General features: G+C 42.2%; 1 protein-coding gene across 12 annotated transcripts in view; it reads right to left on the reverse strand.

Annotated features, from left to right (window-relative positions):
* The window catches only part of FCHO1 (FCH and mu domain containing endocytic adaptor 1), a 103,050-nt gene that overhangs the window by 28,954 nt on the left and 57,146 nt on the right, over positions 1-16,950 (reverse strand). For 11 of the 12 annotated variants that reach the window (XM_073660395.1, XM_073660434.1, XM_073660174.1 and 8 more), the window contains 9 exons: positions 16,845-16,902; positions 14,843-15,030; positions 14,726-14,750; positions 14,578-14,628; positions 14,438-14,489; positions 13,003-13,094; positions 12,486-12,821; positions 4,319-4,413; positions 2,664-2,781 (listed from right to left, as the gene is read on the reverse strand). In XM_073660395.1, the coding sequence (XP_073516496.1) occupies positions 2,664-2,781; positions 4,319-4,413; positions 12,486-12,821; positions 13,003-13,094; positions 14,438-14,489; positions 14,578-14,628; positions 14,726-14,750; positions 14,843-15,030; positions 16,845-16,902 (1,015 nt within the window). The remainder of the gene's footprint in view (positions 1-2,663; positions 2,782-4,318; positions 4,414-12,485; positions 12,822-13,002; positions 13,095-14,437; positions 14,490-14,577; positions 14,629-14,725; positions 14,751-14,842; positions 15,031-16,844; positions 16,903-16,950) is intronic. The other variant, XM_073660222.1, reaches the window with a different exon arrangement.

Below are 16,950 nucleotides of genomic sequence, written 5' to 3' on the forward strand. Positions count from 1 at the left end.
GCCTGCCTAATTTACGGGGCATATCTCCAGAACCACGAGCTGGGCACAATAATTGGAGATTTGTAACTTTCACTCAGCAACATCCACTGCTGCTTATTTTTGGAAAAAAAAACATGAAGTCAATATCATCACTACACCTGTAGATAAATTCCCAAAGGGGTATAATTTCCAAACTGGGGTCACTTGAGGAAGAAATTCATTTTCCTGGCACTTAGGGGCTCTGTCCGCAAAACTATTCTTGAAAAAGCCATGCTCCAAGAGTCAAATAGCGCTCCTTCCCTCCCGAGTCTTGGCGTATGGCTAAGCAGTACTGTACAGCCACATATGGGGTATTGCCACATTCAGCAAAAATTGTGCGACAAATTTTGTTGCCATTTTTCCTCATTCTCACATGTGAAAATGTAAAATCTGCAGTTAAAACAATTTGTGGTAAATTCTTTTTTCTCCACCGCTCAAGGTTCGGTGACACACTTTTTGTGGTGCCAATATGATCACTGCCATCTTAGATGAATTCATTGAAAGGTGTAGTTTGTAAAACGGGGTCACTTAAGGAGGGTTCTGCTGTTCTAGCACCTCAGGGGGCTCTGCCAATGTGACATGGCACCGGCAAACCATTCCAGCAAAATCTGCACTATAATATGTCCCTTCTTCCCTTCTGAGCTTTCCACTGTGCCTGAAAAGTAGTTCCGGATTACATAATAATAATAATATTAATTTATATAGTGCCATTGATTCCATGGCGCTGTATATAAGGAGGGGTTACATACCAAATACAGATCTCACTTACAGTAAACAAACTAACAATGATAGAACGGTACGGAGAGAAGAGGACCCTGCCCTTGCGGGCTTACATTCTACAGGAATGGGGGAGCAGACAGTAGGTTGGGGGGTTGCAGTAGCTCCGGTGTTTTTGGGGGTGGCAGGAAGCAAGGTCATGGCAGGCTGTAAGCTTGTTTGAAGAGATGGGTTTTCAGGTTCCGTCTGAAGGATCCAAGTGTAGTGGATAATTGGACGTGTTGAGGCACAGAATTCCATAGGACGGGGGATATTCGGGAGAAATCTTGGAGGCGATTGCGTGAGGAATGAATAAGTGTAGAGGAGAGAAGGAGGTCTTGGGAGGACCGGAGATTACGTGAGGGAATATATCAGGAGATTAGTTCAGAGATGTACGGAGGAGAGAGGTTATGGATGGCTTTGTAGGTCAGTGTTAGTAGTTTGAACTGGATACGCTGGGGGAATGGGAGCCAATGAAGGGATTTGTAAAGGGGGGTAGCAGAGGAGTAGCGAGGCGAGAGATGAACAAGTCGTGCAGCAGAGTTAAAGATGGACTGGAGGGGTGCAAGAGTGTTAGCAGGGAGGCCACAGAGGAGGATGTTGCAGTAGTTGAGGAGTGAGATGATGAGGGCATGCACAAGCAGTTTAGTAGATTGAGGGTTGAGGAAAGGACGGATTCTGGAAATATTTTTGAGCTGGAGGCGACAGGAGGTGGCGAGAGCTTGGATGTGGGGATTGAAGGTCAGGGCAGAGTCAAGGGTTACTCCGAGGCAGCGGATTGTCGGTACAGCGGAAAGAGTGATATCATTCTATCACAATAAATGACCAGGTGGGAAAGATATGCGAGATGGGGGAAAGATAAGGAGTTCAGTTTTGTTCACATTGAGCTTGAGGTAGCGGGAGGAGAAGGAGGATATGGCTGCTAGACATGCTGGGATTCTGGACAGCAGAGAGGTAGATCTGGGTGTCATCAGCGTACAGATGGTACTGGAAGCCATGGGATTTTATGAGCTATCCCAGACCAAGGGTATACATTGAGAAGAGTAGGGGTCCTAGGACAGAGCCTTGAGGGACTCCAACAGAGATGGAGCGGGGTGAGGAGGTAGTGTGGGAGTGGGAGACGCTAAATGTGTGGTTAGAAAGGTATGAGAAGATCCAGGATAGGGCAAGGTCTTTGACATGTAGGGTATTGGCGCACTCAAGAGAAATTGCACAACAAACTATGCAATCTATTTTTTCTTATTAGCCCTTATAAAAATAAAAAACTTGGGGCGAAAACATTTAAGTGGTAAAAATGTAATTATTCTTTCTTCACCGCCCAGTGGAATAAAATTATGTGATCCACCCATGGTGTTAAAGAGGTTGTCCACTGCTATACAGAATGCCCCCATCAATTCAAACAGTGTTAATAAGATTTTTTTGTAAATACCACCTGTAGTGATTGTTGCCTGTGAGCGGCGCTATCACTGACCGCTCATTAGGCATCACGTGACCCGGCTGCAGCCGGCTCTCGCATCCGCTGAGGTCACATCAAGTTCTGGCTGCAGCCGGGAGTGACCCAGTGATGCGCACCTCCCTGATTGATGGGCTGTAGGCGGGGTTTCACCGAACGTCACTGCCCGGCATCCACCATGCGCTTTCCCAATGAATGTAGAGGAGAGGGAAAGCCCTGTATGCTCTAATTTATAGATAAGAATCCTATACTGGGGAACCTTCACCTAAAATTGAGAAATTCCTTCATGGATTTCCTAAACCAGAAAAGTTTATTAACACCACAAACTCATGTTACTTTTGTAGAATTGACTGTTTCAACACAATATAGTAAGAAAAGAAAAATCTATTTGGTTATATAATAATGTACAGAAATTTAATTTTTCCAGCACTCTTACCAACAGAAACTCCAGCACTTAAAGTTGGAGGAGAGAAGAATCCACGATCGCTGGTTATACTAGATGGAGGACCAGGAATCAGGAGAGACTGATTGAACGACTGACTGAAAGAGGCTGTCTGGGAAACAATTGTGTAGATTGAAGCTTTATGTATACTGTCAGGTTGCCAACATGCTTTGTACAGTTCAATCAATCCAACATGTATAGAATACTAGACAGGGGTTTCAGACTACTGAAACATTCAAGCCTATTGGATTACATCTTTACATGTACACTCTTACGGTATGTGCACACGTTAACTATTTAAAATAGATTTCTCTTCTAAGGGCACTACCTATTAAATCAGGATCAGCTAAGCGCATACTTAAAGGGGTTTTCCCACGAACAAAAGTACACTTTAAATCAATAGATTGTGGAATAATAATTTAGGTTCACAATTGGATGTGTTTAAATAAAATGTTCCGGTGCTGATATAATTGTTCCCCTGTGTAATGGCTGTGTGTGACCGTGCAGGAACATGGTCTGATCATACCACATCTCCTGGACAGGGAAGGAAGAAAAAAAAAAAAAAAAAAAAAAAGGAGTACACCGACATCACACCAGGGGATTTCAAATTATTCTTTTTGGGAGAAAGCATTTCACTGCCTGTTTTTAAACAACGATTTACTTCAAAGAAAGAATTATTTGAGATCCCCGTGCTGTAATGTCTGTACTCTTTTGCGTCCTCCTCTGCCCAGGAGATGTGGTATGATCAGATCATGTTCCTGTATGGTCAGACTCAGCCATTACACAGTACACAGCAGGGGCAGCACATTTATAAGATTATCTCAGCACAGGAACATTTTATTTAACCACATCCAATTGTGGAACTTATTATTATTCCAAGATCTACTGATTAAAATGAACTTTTGTTTCTGGGAAAACCCCTTTAAGTACCAACCATACAGGAAAAGGGAAGAAGTATGCAAAAATACTGTGATCACTAAATAAAGAAGTAATATTTATTATAGTACAAGGACAAATCAAAGCAAAAAGTTAAAACAATTTAAAAAGTCAATAGGCTACACAGTGAAAAACTGGGTGTGTCCATGAGACTGACACCTCTCCTCATATGCCCAAATGGTAACAATTAACAGAGAACCCCCCCAAAAAAACAAAAATGTGTCACAATAAAAATGTATATACATGTATAATGGTAGTGGCAAAAAGTATTACGTCCTCAAAGATGTGTAAAGAAAAATCAGGCGTAATGAACAGTAGACAAATATGTATCTATATTGTAAACAAGTGCGTGGATCAGTGTATGCACAGCAAATAATGCAGGGAATCAAACCAATAGGTAATAGTGATAACCCAAAAGAATCAATCCATAAACTGGAATACATCAAAAACGGACAATAAAAGCCTGTGTTAAACATATATAAATCCACATAGTCAGAGCCATAGAACCATGAAATTATAAAACAAGTGGCTTCCTCGTATTCTTACCCCTGCTTGAGCACAACTTTTACTACCCCACCCAGCAATGAATTAGTTTACTGACTCTAAAGCTTCTGACAGGTTCCCTTTAAAGCATTTTAGTTAACATTACCTATTTTAGTTAAAAGTAAATGAGGAGGATGGACAGGTCATAATGTTACCCATTTAATACTTACAGAGTTATTGCTTCTTTGTATACGGGAAGCTGCATAAGTGGATTCACTACGTAAACACACGCTATTATGGAGTCCTGAAGAAATGCCCCAGGAATCTGGAAACACAAAATATGAATAGTTTAGTACACTTTACTTACAAATGTAAAGTTTTTTTGGGGGGGGGAAATACGCAAACTTATAATTTTTTTTTTTGCCAAAGCTAAACATACAGCTAGCAGAAATCTTTGAATATTTCCTATTCATTTTAACCCCATCACGACATATGTTGTACATTTATGTCATATGTAGTGTCCCTGACTGACGTGAGCTCGCACACCGAGCCCGCATCTTTCTTGGCAGATGGCGGCTGATTTAAATCAGCCATCATATGCATTTAACAGATGCGAATAGAGCGGTGCTGTTAAAGGGGCCCGCGGCTGGTAACCTGTTCAAGGACTGTCATCCCTGGCGGGGGGAGGGGGCTAGTCATTCCACACGCCCATTAGTACACCCGTGACATGATCGTGTGGCGCCTTGGTTGCCATGAAAGACAGAAGACTGCTGAAGACCTCCGTGCTTGTCATGAAGATTCTCTAGTGAAATCCAGCGTTTAGCTGGCGTTCATAGGAGATCGTGATTTTCACTATACATAGCAGTGCTGATGCACTGCTGTGTATAGTGTAAGCAATAAGATGATCATAGGTTCAAGTCCCCTAAAGGGACTACTAAATAAAAGAAGTTTTTAACAAAATAAAAATATATATATGAAAAAAAAGGCAATCTTTCAGATGACCCCACACCCTTTTTGCCCCATTACAAATAAAACAATCAAAAAATAAATAAAAATACACATTTGGTATCGCTGTGTTTATATTTTGATAGATTGACTTTTACTAAGTAAATTAATCCGATTGGTAAATGGTGTAACGAGAAAAAAAACAAAAAAAAAAGCCCGAATTACTTTTTTTGACCGCCGCAACATTGTAATAAAATGCAAGAAGAAGCAATCAAAACATCTCATCTACCCCAATATGGCATCAATAAAAACTTTAGCCTGGTTTGGTCGCATTAATGTGATCAAAATGGACTTCTTTATATATTCCAGACCGTTCCTGTCGGCGTTCCTCAGCCCTTTTTCTCCCGTCTCAACAAGACTATTTAGCAAGTTTGTATGAGGAATGTTGAGACCCAGGATAAGTTTTAAAATAGTGTCGTCCCAAGAATAAAGGAGGTACCAACCTGCCTGATCTAAAAAAAAATACCATCAGTCTGAGATTCTTATGAGAGCAGTGGACTGGTTCAGATCGGTGGAGTATAAGTAATGGGTAAAACTGGGAAGGGACCTCTTTCCCTGTACACGTACATCTTTACCGTGGGTCAACAAAATACATGTACCAACTAAAACAATTACAAAACTCAGTCAACACTTGTTGCAGATATGGGAGCAAGTCTTAAGGAACCCAACCTACATGATGTATATGATGAGATTTAAGCCCTTTGTTTGACAATCCAGATTTTCCCCCTGCTTCAGGTGTGGACTCATTTCTAATCTGGGACAGATCAGCTGGGGTTAGATTGATAGTTCTCACGGGATCAGTTGCTTTTCCTTCCTTTACAGAACTTGGTGGCTCTTGTCCCAGTAGGAGTCTATCCTGGCTGACATATTTCCAGCTCAGGTCATTTATAAATTCTCACATATCTCTGGCTAGTATAAAGGATGGACTCACTCTGTCTTGTACTGAACTTCTATCTTGTAAATACAAAGCAACACAAAAAGGGACACCTGAAATGACCCTATACCCTTTACTGGGGCTTGGGGTTTGACACGTATGATCTAGATGGTACACTGTCCCACTATGCTACATAGGATCTTTCCCTCTGTGTCAGACTTGTGCTGGCGGTGTAGCCGAGTCTATGTTACATATATGGTGAGAATGCCCATTGGTTTATGGAATTCAATTTTCTCACTGGTAGTGGAGTCACACCCTCCCCCCAAATAGGCCTACTTTCCATTACTCTGGATTCTCAAAATCTCAAAAAGGAAAGAAAGATATCCTTAGGCGCTTTCTAACGGCTCTTAAGTCAGCTATTCCACATCACTGGAAAGCCACAAAAACTCCCACTTTGGGTGACTGAGGTTGACAACATTGTGAAAATGAAAAACAAGGTAACAATCGCCTCAAAGTTTATCACCAATGGACATGTTGGACATTTTTCAGTGAGGGAAATGACTTGGAAATTCGGTTGGAAAAAATAATACTTAGAATAGAATGTCGCGGTAGATGTGGTCTCCTCTGAAGTGCTGTTTTTTGTTTTTTTTTTGTTTGTTTTTTTTTTCCATTTGTTCCCCACCACCCTTTTTTTTCCTCTTTCTCCCCTTCTTTCTTCTTTACATTCCTCTAGCACACACATAATTATTTGGTTCAGGTAAGAGCTTATATTAAATACCTCATCAAGCTAGTTATACTTATATTTTAATGTTTAACAATAACTTAATATTAACAACAGTCAACTTTTTTTTATTATTGAACGTAATGGGAAGTTCTGTTTTCATATCAATGTTGTTAAAACCCAATAAAAATATTTTAAGCAAAAAAAAAATAAAAATGACAGCTCAGGGAGCAAAAAATAAGCAATCACAGCATCAAATCCAGCATCAATCCACTTCTAGGTTTGACATATTTAAGAAGAAAAAAAAAAAAAAAAAAAAAAAAAAAAAAAGCTGTGTGTTTTAGTAGAAATTAAAAAAGCTGCAAAACTTCAGACTGGACATAAAAATCACCAACTACCTTTTTATCTGAAAGAAACACGTATATTACTTACCTGTAATGTGTTTTTTCGGAATCCATGACGGCCCTTCAAGGACAGGAAACCTTCAAGATAAAAAGGGTGGCGCCTCTCTCCGCCTCAGTGGATTACAGAGCATGAGAGGACTCTCCAGTTAGAGCACATCATTTTCTTAACCATAAAACAAATTTCACCCATGTGAATACTTCAATACCCACCAACCGGAAGGTGAACACCACTGTGATAGGGAGGGAATGTAAAGGTGCCGTCATGGGTTCCGAAAAAACACATTACCGGTAAGTAATATACGTGTTTTTCTGTCACACATGACGGCACAACGAGAGAATTACAGAGAACTATGTATGTAAGGGAGGGACCACAGCCTGCAGAACCCTTCTCCCAAATGTGAGATCAGAGGAGGCAGAAAGGTCAAGTCTATAGTGATTATAGAAAGTGGACGGAGATGACCATGTGGCCGCCTTACATATTTGCTCAATGGGCACGTCCACTCTTTTTGCCCAGGAAGCAGCCATGCCCCATGTAGAGTGGGCCTTCAGATTGTTAGGAGGATCTCTGCCTGATCCCGTATAGGCCATCGTGATGGCTTCTCAGATCCACCTTGATAGAGTGTCTTTTGAGACCTTTGATCCCTTTCGGGAGCCCTGAAAGGAGACAAATAGAGCCCTATCCTTCCTCCATGAGCTTGTGGATGCTAAATAATGTATAAGGCATCTCCTGACATCCAAGGTATGAAATCTTTCCTCCTAACTATTTTTTGGTTCAGGACAGAAGGATGGTAGCGCTATCTCCTGAGACATATGAAATTTGGATACAATCTTAGGTAGGAAAGCAGGGTCTGGTCTCAAAACTACCCTATCGTCTAGAACTAAGGTAAAAGGTGGATCTGCAGATAAAGCCTGTAACTCACTAACCCTCCGTGCTGATGTTAAGGCCACAAGAAGTATTGTTTTTAGGATAAGTAATTTTATGGACCCTGAGCTAAGGGGCTCAAAGGGAGAACTTGTTAACGCGTTTAGCACTAAGTTTAAATCCCAAGAAGGGACCCTTATTATAGGGGCTGGTTTGGCTCTACTGCATGCCCTCACGAACCTGGAAATCCATTTGTTACCGGCCAGATTATAATTATACAAGGCCCCTAAGGCAGAGATTTGGACCTTTAGGGTGCTAACCGCTAGGCCTTTTTCCAGCCCTTTTTGAAGAAATTCCAAAATTACCCTGAGATGACAAGAATTTCTTCCAGATTCTACTGTAAATTTTAGTAGTGATTGGTTTCCTACTACCTAGAAGAGTAGTAACTAGATTCGATGAGAAACCCCGACCCTCTAGCAACGACCTCTCAAGTTCCAGGCGGCTAAGTGCAATCCTTTCACATAAGGATGGAATATAGGACCTTGAGCAGGAAGGTCGGGAATCTCTGGAAGAATCCAGGGGTTCATGATTGACATGCTCTTCAGCCAAAAGAACCATGGTCTCTTGGGCCAGAAGGGGGCTATGAGGACCACTCGAGCCTGATCCTCTCGGATCTTCCTCAACGCTGCTGGAATTAGGCACGTTGGGGGAAAGGCATAGCCCAGACTGAAATCCCATCTGCACTGTAAGGTGTCTACTACTAAAGGATTTTCTGTGGGATTCAGTGAGCAGAACTTTTGTAATTTGCTGTTCTGACGAGTCGCAAATAGGTCGACCTCTGGAGACCCCCACATGGCCACTAGCTGGAGGAAGACTGAATGATTTAGAGTCCATTCTCCCTGCAATAGTGGCCTGCGACTTAGAAAGTCTGCCTTCGTGTTGTCCTCTCTTCTGATATGAAGGGCCTTTAAAGAAAGAACTTTTCCTTCCACTAGAGAAAATATCCTCCCCACAACTTGCATTAGTGATTTTGAGCGAGTTCCTGCCAGGTGGTTCACATATGCCACAGTGACCTGGTTGTTGGACAGAATTTTTATGTGATGTCCTCGTAGAAGGGGTAAGAAGCTGATTAGTGCCTTCTCTACTGCTCGTAGTTCCCACATGTTGGAAGACTCCAGACTCTCCTCCTCTGACCAAGTCCCCAGTATCGGGTGGTTGCCTAGGTGCGCCCCCCACCCCCTGGGGCTGGCGTCCGTAGTAATTACTCTGGTAATAAGGGGAACCCAGGGGACGCCTGTCCGGAACGTGTTAGTCATTAACCACCAATGCAGTGACTGAATTACATTGTGAGGGAGTGTTAATCTGCCCTCTAGATGCCCCCTGCGGATGATTTCGTTCTTTAGGACATCCCACTGTAATTCCCTTGAATGAAATTGGGCCCAGCATACCGCTGGAATGCAGGAGGGGAGAGACCCCAGCAGAGACATGGCCCCCCTGAGAGTCATTACTGGGTTTGTTATGGCTGCCGAAACTAAATTTTTTATTTTTTCTGCTCGGGCAGGTGGCATTCCTGTCGAACCGAATCCAGAGTAAGGCCTAAAAAGATCTGAGTTGTTTGCGGGATCAGTTTCGATTTTTCTAGGTTTAAACACCATCCTAAGTTTTTAAGATGGTGCACACCTGATCCACTTGGGCCAGGCAGTGATCTTGAGTTTTTCCCACTATTAGGAAGTCGTCCAAGTACAGGATTATCAATCTGTTTTCCTCCCTGAGATGAGCCGTAACCTCCTCTATAAGTTTTGTGAATATGCGGGGCGCCACTGCTAGGCCGAAGGGAAGAGCTCTGTACTGGAAGTGCCTGACGACTCCCTGTACAGTTACGGCTACGCTGAGGTATTTTTGAAAGTCGTGATGGATTGGCACATGGTAATACTAATCTTTTAGGTCCAACACGGCCATGTAGCAGCCGGGAAATAGAAGGCTTATCGTTGATTTTATGGTTTCCATCTTGAATGATGAAATGTTCAGGAATTTGTTCAGGCCTTTCAAGTTGATGATTACTCTGTATGAATGGTCAGGTTTCTTTATAAGGAATAAGGGGTAATAGAACCCTCTTTCCTCTTGTGGTGATACCTCCCATAAGACGTTCTTTTGCAGGAGACCTGAAATCTCTTCCTCCAGTGCCCGCTATTCTGGTAGAGAGGATCTTAAGGCAGTCAGAATAAATCTCTCTGGCGGGTTCCTCAGAAATTCCAGTTTTAATCCTGATTTTATTAATTTGAGGATCCACCTGTTGGAAGAGATCCTTTCCCAGGCTGGAAGGAAGAGAGAGCCTCCCTCCCACCTGGGATAGAGTGTCATTTTGGGGGTTTGCGACTATCCTGGGAGGGCCCACCGAATAAAAACCCTTTCCCTTTTTTGGAACGATTCTCCCATCTAGATTGTTCTGTGGATGTCCTTCTGCGGCCAAATTTCTTCCTCCGAAAGGACTGCTTAAAAGCCGAGAAGGAAGATTTAGGAAATCCCTTCTTGTTGTCACCTGCTTTCTCAAGAATTGTGTCAAGAGAGGTACCGAAAAGAAAATCTCCTTCACACGGAAGAGAACATAGCTTTCCTTTCGTCTGTATATCCCCTGGGCAACATTTCAGCCAGACCGCTCTACGGCCGACATTAGACAGGGCCGCAGCTCTTGCTGCTAATCTGGTGGAATCCGCAGAGGCATCAGATAAGAAGGCCGCAGCTCCTTTCAATACTGGTAGAGGCGCCAGAATGGAGTCCTGTGACTCGTTTTTAACCTGGTCTTCTAACCTGTCTAACCAAACCATGAGGGATCTGCTATGGCTGGTTTCAATGCCCCCGCTGATGACTCCCAAGAACCCTTAAGGAAGGTATCTACCTTCTGGTCCAGTGGGTCCTTCAGCATCCCTGTGTCTTCAAAAGGGAAAGAAGATTTATTCCAGGAAGCAGTATCTTCCTCATCAAAGGGATATTTCCTTTTGAAGGAGGATGGGAGGGGACCCTTTTTCTCCGGCCTAGCCCACTCCTTCTTGATAAGTCCCTGCACCTTATCGTTAATCGGAAAATCTCTTTTTTTTCCGATCCAAGGTACCGAACATAATATCCTGTACATATTTTTTTGCCTTCTGGTCAACTAACCCCATTGTGGACCTGACGGCTTTTACTAAGCTATCAACACTTTCCAGGGGAAAACAATGACCTGCGCCTGCCTCGCTATCCGAAGAGGAAGAGTCAGTGGAGTCATCCAGCATTCCCTCGTCAGATTCAGAGTCTGAAAGGGTGGGTGGGGTTTTTGCTCTATGGGTCTGGGACGCTTCTTTTTCCTAGGAAAACGACTTTAGCGATTTTTCCACCTCAGACCTAATAAAAGTTTTTAAATTTGAAGCAAAATCCGGGGTCCCCTCCAAAATAGTTTCCTCAATACATGGCTGGCATAACTTTTTGGGCCAGTCTTTAGTCTGACCCCGTTTACACAGGGCACATAGTCTGTACTTGGATTTCCCTGTACATTTCTTAGGGACATCCTGAACATATAAAAGGAGGAAGGAGAGAGAGAGAGAGAGAGAGACAAAACAGAAAAAAAGTCTACATTAATACGTAGACTTTCACGTAGCTCACTCACCACCCAGTAGATAAAAACAAGGTACCGCAACGGGAGGCAGGATGGTATCCGACACTTCTCCTCGGGAGACCGTGGAATCATCGATCCTGCATGAGCTATGCCGACTGGACCTTGAATCCTTGGTGCTGCGCGTCCCAGAACGCCCACTGCTCCTGGGTGCACTTCTGGCGCCGAGGCTGCAGTAGCTGCTCGGGCTGCTGCAGCATGGTCTGCTGCTCTTGCTGCTGATGCGGTGGGGAGGGCTACTGTGAGGCCATTACGGTGCACTGCGCCCCTGCCTAGCCGGTGATCTACCCTTAAGTACCCTCATTGTGCCAGGGAGATCACCAGCCAGCGTTACCGCAGCTTCCGGTACCTCCCCCGAAAATTACATCCGTGGGTCAGAGGTCCCGGGGCGCGACTTCCGGTTCGTCACTTCTGGTCGCGCCCCGTGACGTCACATCTGCGACACGGGGTTGCCGAGTACCATGCTGTGTAGGTGCCGCAAACCCAAGCCCGCACATGAGGAGACCAGATGTCGGCGCCCTCTGCGGCGCTTCCAGGACCCACGGGACCGGCCGCAGCAAAGACTGTGCCCTGCCACAACCGACCGGCCCCGGCAAGACGATCCTGCTGCTGTCGCCGCCGACGAGAAGGAAGGTCCCCCATCAAGGACAGGAAACCACTGAGGCGGAGAGAGGCGCGGCCCTTTTTATCTTGAAGGTTTTCTGTCCTTGAATGGCAGATCCCCTCTCTCGTTGTGCAGTCATGGGTGACAGAAAAACCAAGATAACGTGTTTAACCCTTTTCTTATACCAGATAAAAAAAAAAAAAGCCACAACCCCAATATATAGTTTAGAAGCAATTCTAGTACTGTTCTGTAAACCATACAGTAGTAGTGCAATTACACACCGTGGTTGGGAGAGAACAGCTCTGTAGCTCCTGTTGTACAGCTGGGCAAGGGAGGGCTAGGAGCAGTTACTTTGTGTTCCCAGGTATCTCTTCTTTCAGACAGCTGTTTCCCTGCAGAATGTGATGTGGTCAGATCAGATGGAGAGTCAGCAAAGGAAGGGGTCACTAAAACCGAGTCCCCAGTGGAACAGTCATCTCGAGGAGTCCATGGCCTAGAATCCGGTGAAGGGCCAGAAAACGGGTGGAATGGTGAATCCAAACCAGAGTCTTCCACATTCTCAGGGGAAGATGAAGAGAATGGAGATGGGCTTGAGGCAAGAGTGTATGATCTGCAAACTAAATTCAGAAAAAAATAAGGCATTCACGAGGGCAAGTTTACAATGACAACTGTAATAATTATTACAGCAGCCTTCAGATCACATATTACTTCATATTGCTATCTTACACAGACAGTTACAAAAGTAGGCTGTACATACCAGCCATGCTTACATGTCAGCTATGCTTACATACAAAATACCTGGAAAATCATCAGGCTCAAAACCGGTTTCCTGGAAAGCGCCAAATGAAGAATGGCCTGGATGAGAACTGCAAACAGAATTGGAATCACTGCTGTAATGAACAGAAAGCAAAAATTAAGAATGACATCTAATAAAGTATACACTTAAAACACATTAAGTAAAAAAAAAAAACAGTAAGATTTCACCACGTGCATTAAGGGGTGGCTTTTAGTTTGTGTTTCTGTGTTCAGCATTTCCAGTAAAAGGGATATTCTAGGGTGCTAGGGTATTCTGGGTCTCCAAGTACTACCGACTTTGACTAGATTGAGATAACATGCTAAAACCTCGCGTCTTAGGGGGACAGAGGTTTGCACCTCACACCCCTTCACTGGTCTACAATTTATCACCTAGTCAATGTATAGGTAATAAATGCTTATGGCAGGAATAATCCTGTAAATGTACAATTTGTTGATGAGACACAGTTTGTATGTGAAACTAGACAAAATTCAAAATGTGATCATTAGCTATAGTAGGTCACTTCCTCATTGGGGATTGTAGTAGGATTTCATAAAGTTACTTAATCTCAATCTTAAAATGTCAAACTGTCCCTAAATCTGCAACAAAATTCATTAGCATGCCAAGTAAAAAAAAACAGAAAAAAACACGCATTCATTTTCCAAGACCTGAAAATTGCAGAGGAGCTTCTATATTTAAAGTGATTTTCAGCTTTTAGAAAAACCCCTTTCCACAGGTGCAGCTTGCTTAAAGCAAAAAAACAAACTGATCTTTATTCTCCATTGCTGCTCCCAGCGCAGAGTCTCCGCCGCTGCTCCCTGCATCTCTCTTTGTCTGTACCGGTAACAGCGCTGTATTCAATAAGTGAGCTCAGCGACTCTGCCCGAAGTTGACAACACGAACTGCTGAGCTCTCAGATTGGCTGCAGTGCTGCCAATGTTGGCGCTAAATAAATACAAAATATTATTATCAGCACTACAGACAATAACAGACAAAGGAAGCGGAGGCAGAGACTCAGCACTGAATCTGGGATGTGCGAGTAAAGCACATTTTACTTTTTTAAAAACCAAGCTGCACTTGTGGAAAGGGACTTAAATAAGTGGCCTGATGCATTTCGCATTAAACAGGTCAGACATTTTTGTTCCACCAATATCTATGGGCTTCATCGTGGAAAAACAAGTGTAGCCAGCAACCAAAATATATCAGCCATTGCAGCCAATCTGTTCTCAACTTTTAATGTCAGACCAATAAAGCTAAATTCTGTTTCCCATAGGGAACATCTACTAGTCTTGGCTGCATAAATTCCAATGCAATTAGTAAAGTCATAAATTATTTTCTTTAATTTATTAGCTTATTAAAGATCATAATTTTTCAGATAAAAAAAAAAAAAGAAAAAAAAAGTTAGCCAAGAAAGACAAATATCGATTATAACTGGTATACCTGTTGGTCCCAGAGGATGGTGAAGTGTTGGTAAAGAGCAGATTAGGTTTATCTGTGTGGAGATATATACAAAAGTCTTAGAATATGTAATACAAGAAATGCTAAGTAATAAAACAATTCATGAGCTTTTACAAACCTACCCGTATGACAATTCATTTCCGCAGATGCAGTTCCAGAATTTGGCACAGTGCCTGTATTCCAGGAAACAAAAAATATATAACATACATTCAACAACAGCATAAGAAACAAAAAAACCCACACAACTGCAGCGAGGCAATCTATACTCACGGATTGTCTGACGCCTTACAGAAACCTGCATGTGAAAAGGCAGAAAAAAAACGACACTTGTAGGTCTATAAGAAAAAGAATAACCAAGCCACAAAACCTTAGTAAAATCAGGTTTACCACTGCTGCAGGGGGCTGAATCATGCATCCCACTGTCTCTCTTAGCCTTTTCATTCTAGCTTCCTCATCCTCCTCTCTTTCTGCACTCTGCGGGGGTTTTATCTGAATTCTGTAACGCCGTGGTTCATCCTCATCATCGTCGTCAAAGTCAGAATCGCTAGAGGAACAACAGGCCACCGAGGATTCTCCTGGGGGTTTTCGGTTAAGGTAAACACAAAAGCACTTATTTGTTCACCAGACTGGACGATTAAGGGGCTCATCCCAGGAAGCTACTTTTCTGGCAAGATGATATAGTCAATGAATAAATAAAATGGAATCTTTGTTTGTCATCACATGAAAAGAAGATGCATAATAAAATCGCTAAATAAACAACCCTTGTGCTCCCCTGGTGTAGCCCTATTAATGCAGATCAAGCCACCTCAATATAGAGTCACCCACCCCCACCCTAGAAATTACGGTGGCAAAACAAGGGTGAGGGGGAAGGTTTGCTGCTTGTATGGCAGCAACAAATGTACAGAAATACAATGCAAATCAACCTGCTTCTAAATGCCACAGGTCTAGTTCTAGAAGTAATGATGGCAAGATTTAGGGAAGGGAAAGGGTGTAGGGTGGCAAAAACTTAAATATATCACTATGCAAAGAAAAAAAATCAAGCGAGTTCACTATACACTAGCATCATCCTCCATTATTGCATAAAATTCTGCTAAACATTGGATACCTGTCGGCCGAACAATTGTTTGGCCAACAGCCATCTCCCCAAATCCTCCATACACAGTGCTCGGCCTGGCCAAGTACTCCTGTACTCTCTACAACAGAGCTGCTGACAGATTTCGCTGGTGGCATATCAACCAGTAAACAAAAATATTACTTAATGGAAATGCAATGCAACGAATCCTTCTTTCCCGTCATTTGTTGAGAGGCCCCAATACACATTAGACTACTGGTCAATTTTGCCGATATCAGCAGTCTTGTTTAGTCTAATGTGTATGAAGCCTTTAGTACTCTTCAGAATGGATAGGTTCTCTTTAATTATTTGCTATGCATTTCTCCACTGCTTCAGTAACTAACCATCTTCTAACCACAGTAAGTAGCCCTCTGTGATCCTGTATGATTATAACCGTCAAAGTGCAAAATTCAGAGACATAACCAAAAATTCACCTTATTTGGGCTACATTTTTGCTTTTCAAAAATATTCACACTTGTAAAAGACAAACTATTAAAATTTTAGGAAACTGTACAAAAGAAATAAAGTTCCAATATACTGGTACTTGATGGTCTGTAAACATAAATGGTGACATTCTGGATTATCATAAACTGTACCCTGATAAAAGAGGTTCAACAGGCCTTAGTCAGTAATAAGGAGTCACAAGCAGGTAAATTTCTCTTGAAATCAAAACAATTTTTGTTAAGTTTTGCTCTCCAGAAGAAAAAAAAAAAAAAAAAAAAAAGTACTGTAACTTCTTGCGTAGTACACCTTGGAGGATCTCAAAGATAGCAAGAAATGCCTAGGAGGCCTAGGCTAAGAAGGAAAGGGATCTTTTCTTTCTTAGATGATGGATTTTTCTTTTTGTTTCTTAGTGTCATTTCACTTCATTATATTTCAATTGTTTAGTAAATTAAAAGTAATTGTTTATTATGTATTTCTTTTATTATTTGTTTTGTTATCTACCAAGTCTGCGACTTGGATCTGGATTGTCATTCCTGTTGGTGTTGCATTATACTTTGTGTTAAAACTTTGAATAAAAATTATATATTTTAAAAAAAGTGATCATCATTTATAATTTTATTGCTCCATTAGGAGACTTCATACGGGAACCCTTAATTTGTGAATTATACATGAATGAGGAGAAGGATTTAATAACTGCCATAAACAAAACAACTCTGTGGTTTTCTAATAGAATGACCTGGAAATTCACAATTACTTGAAATGATTACCCTATGTAATCTATTAAGATCATGATTTGTGGATCTAATTAAAAAAAAAAATAAAAAAAAAAGATACTGGTTACATTGTCATCAGGGCGCCTTGTAAACCCTTCTTCATCAACATCTGGAAGATCCTATAACAAAATAGAACAAACATTTAACAAACAAAAAAAAAAAGAAAC

The sequence above is a fragment of the Phyllobates terribilis genome, unplaced genomic scaffold (assembly GCF_046119375.1).
Source record: "Phyllobates terribilis strain yellow unplaced genomic scaffold, ASM4611937v1 Scaffold_1__5_contigs__length_1240528914, whole genome shotgun sequence".
Taxonomy (NCBI): domain Eukaryota; kingdom Metazoa; phylum Chordata; class Amphibia; order Anura; family Dendrobatidae; genus Phyllobates; species Phyllobates terribilis.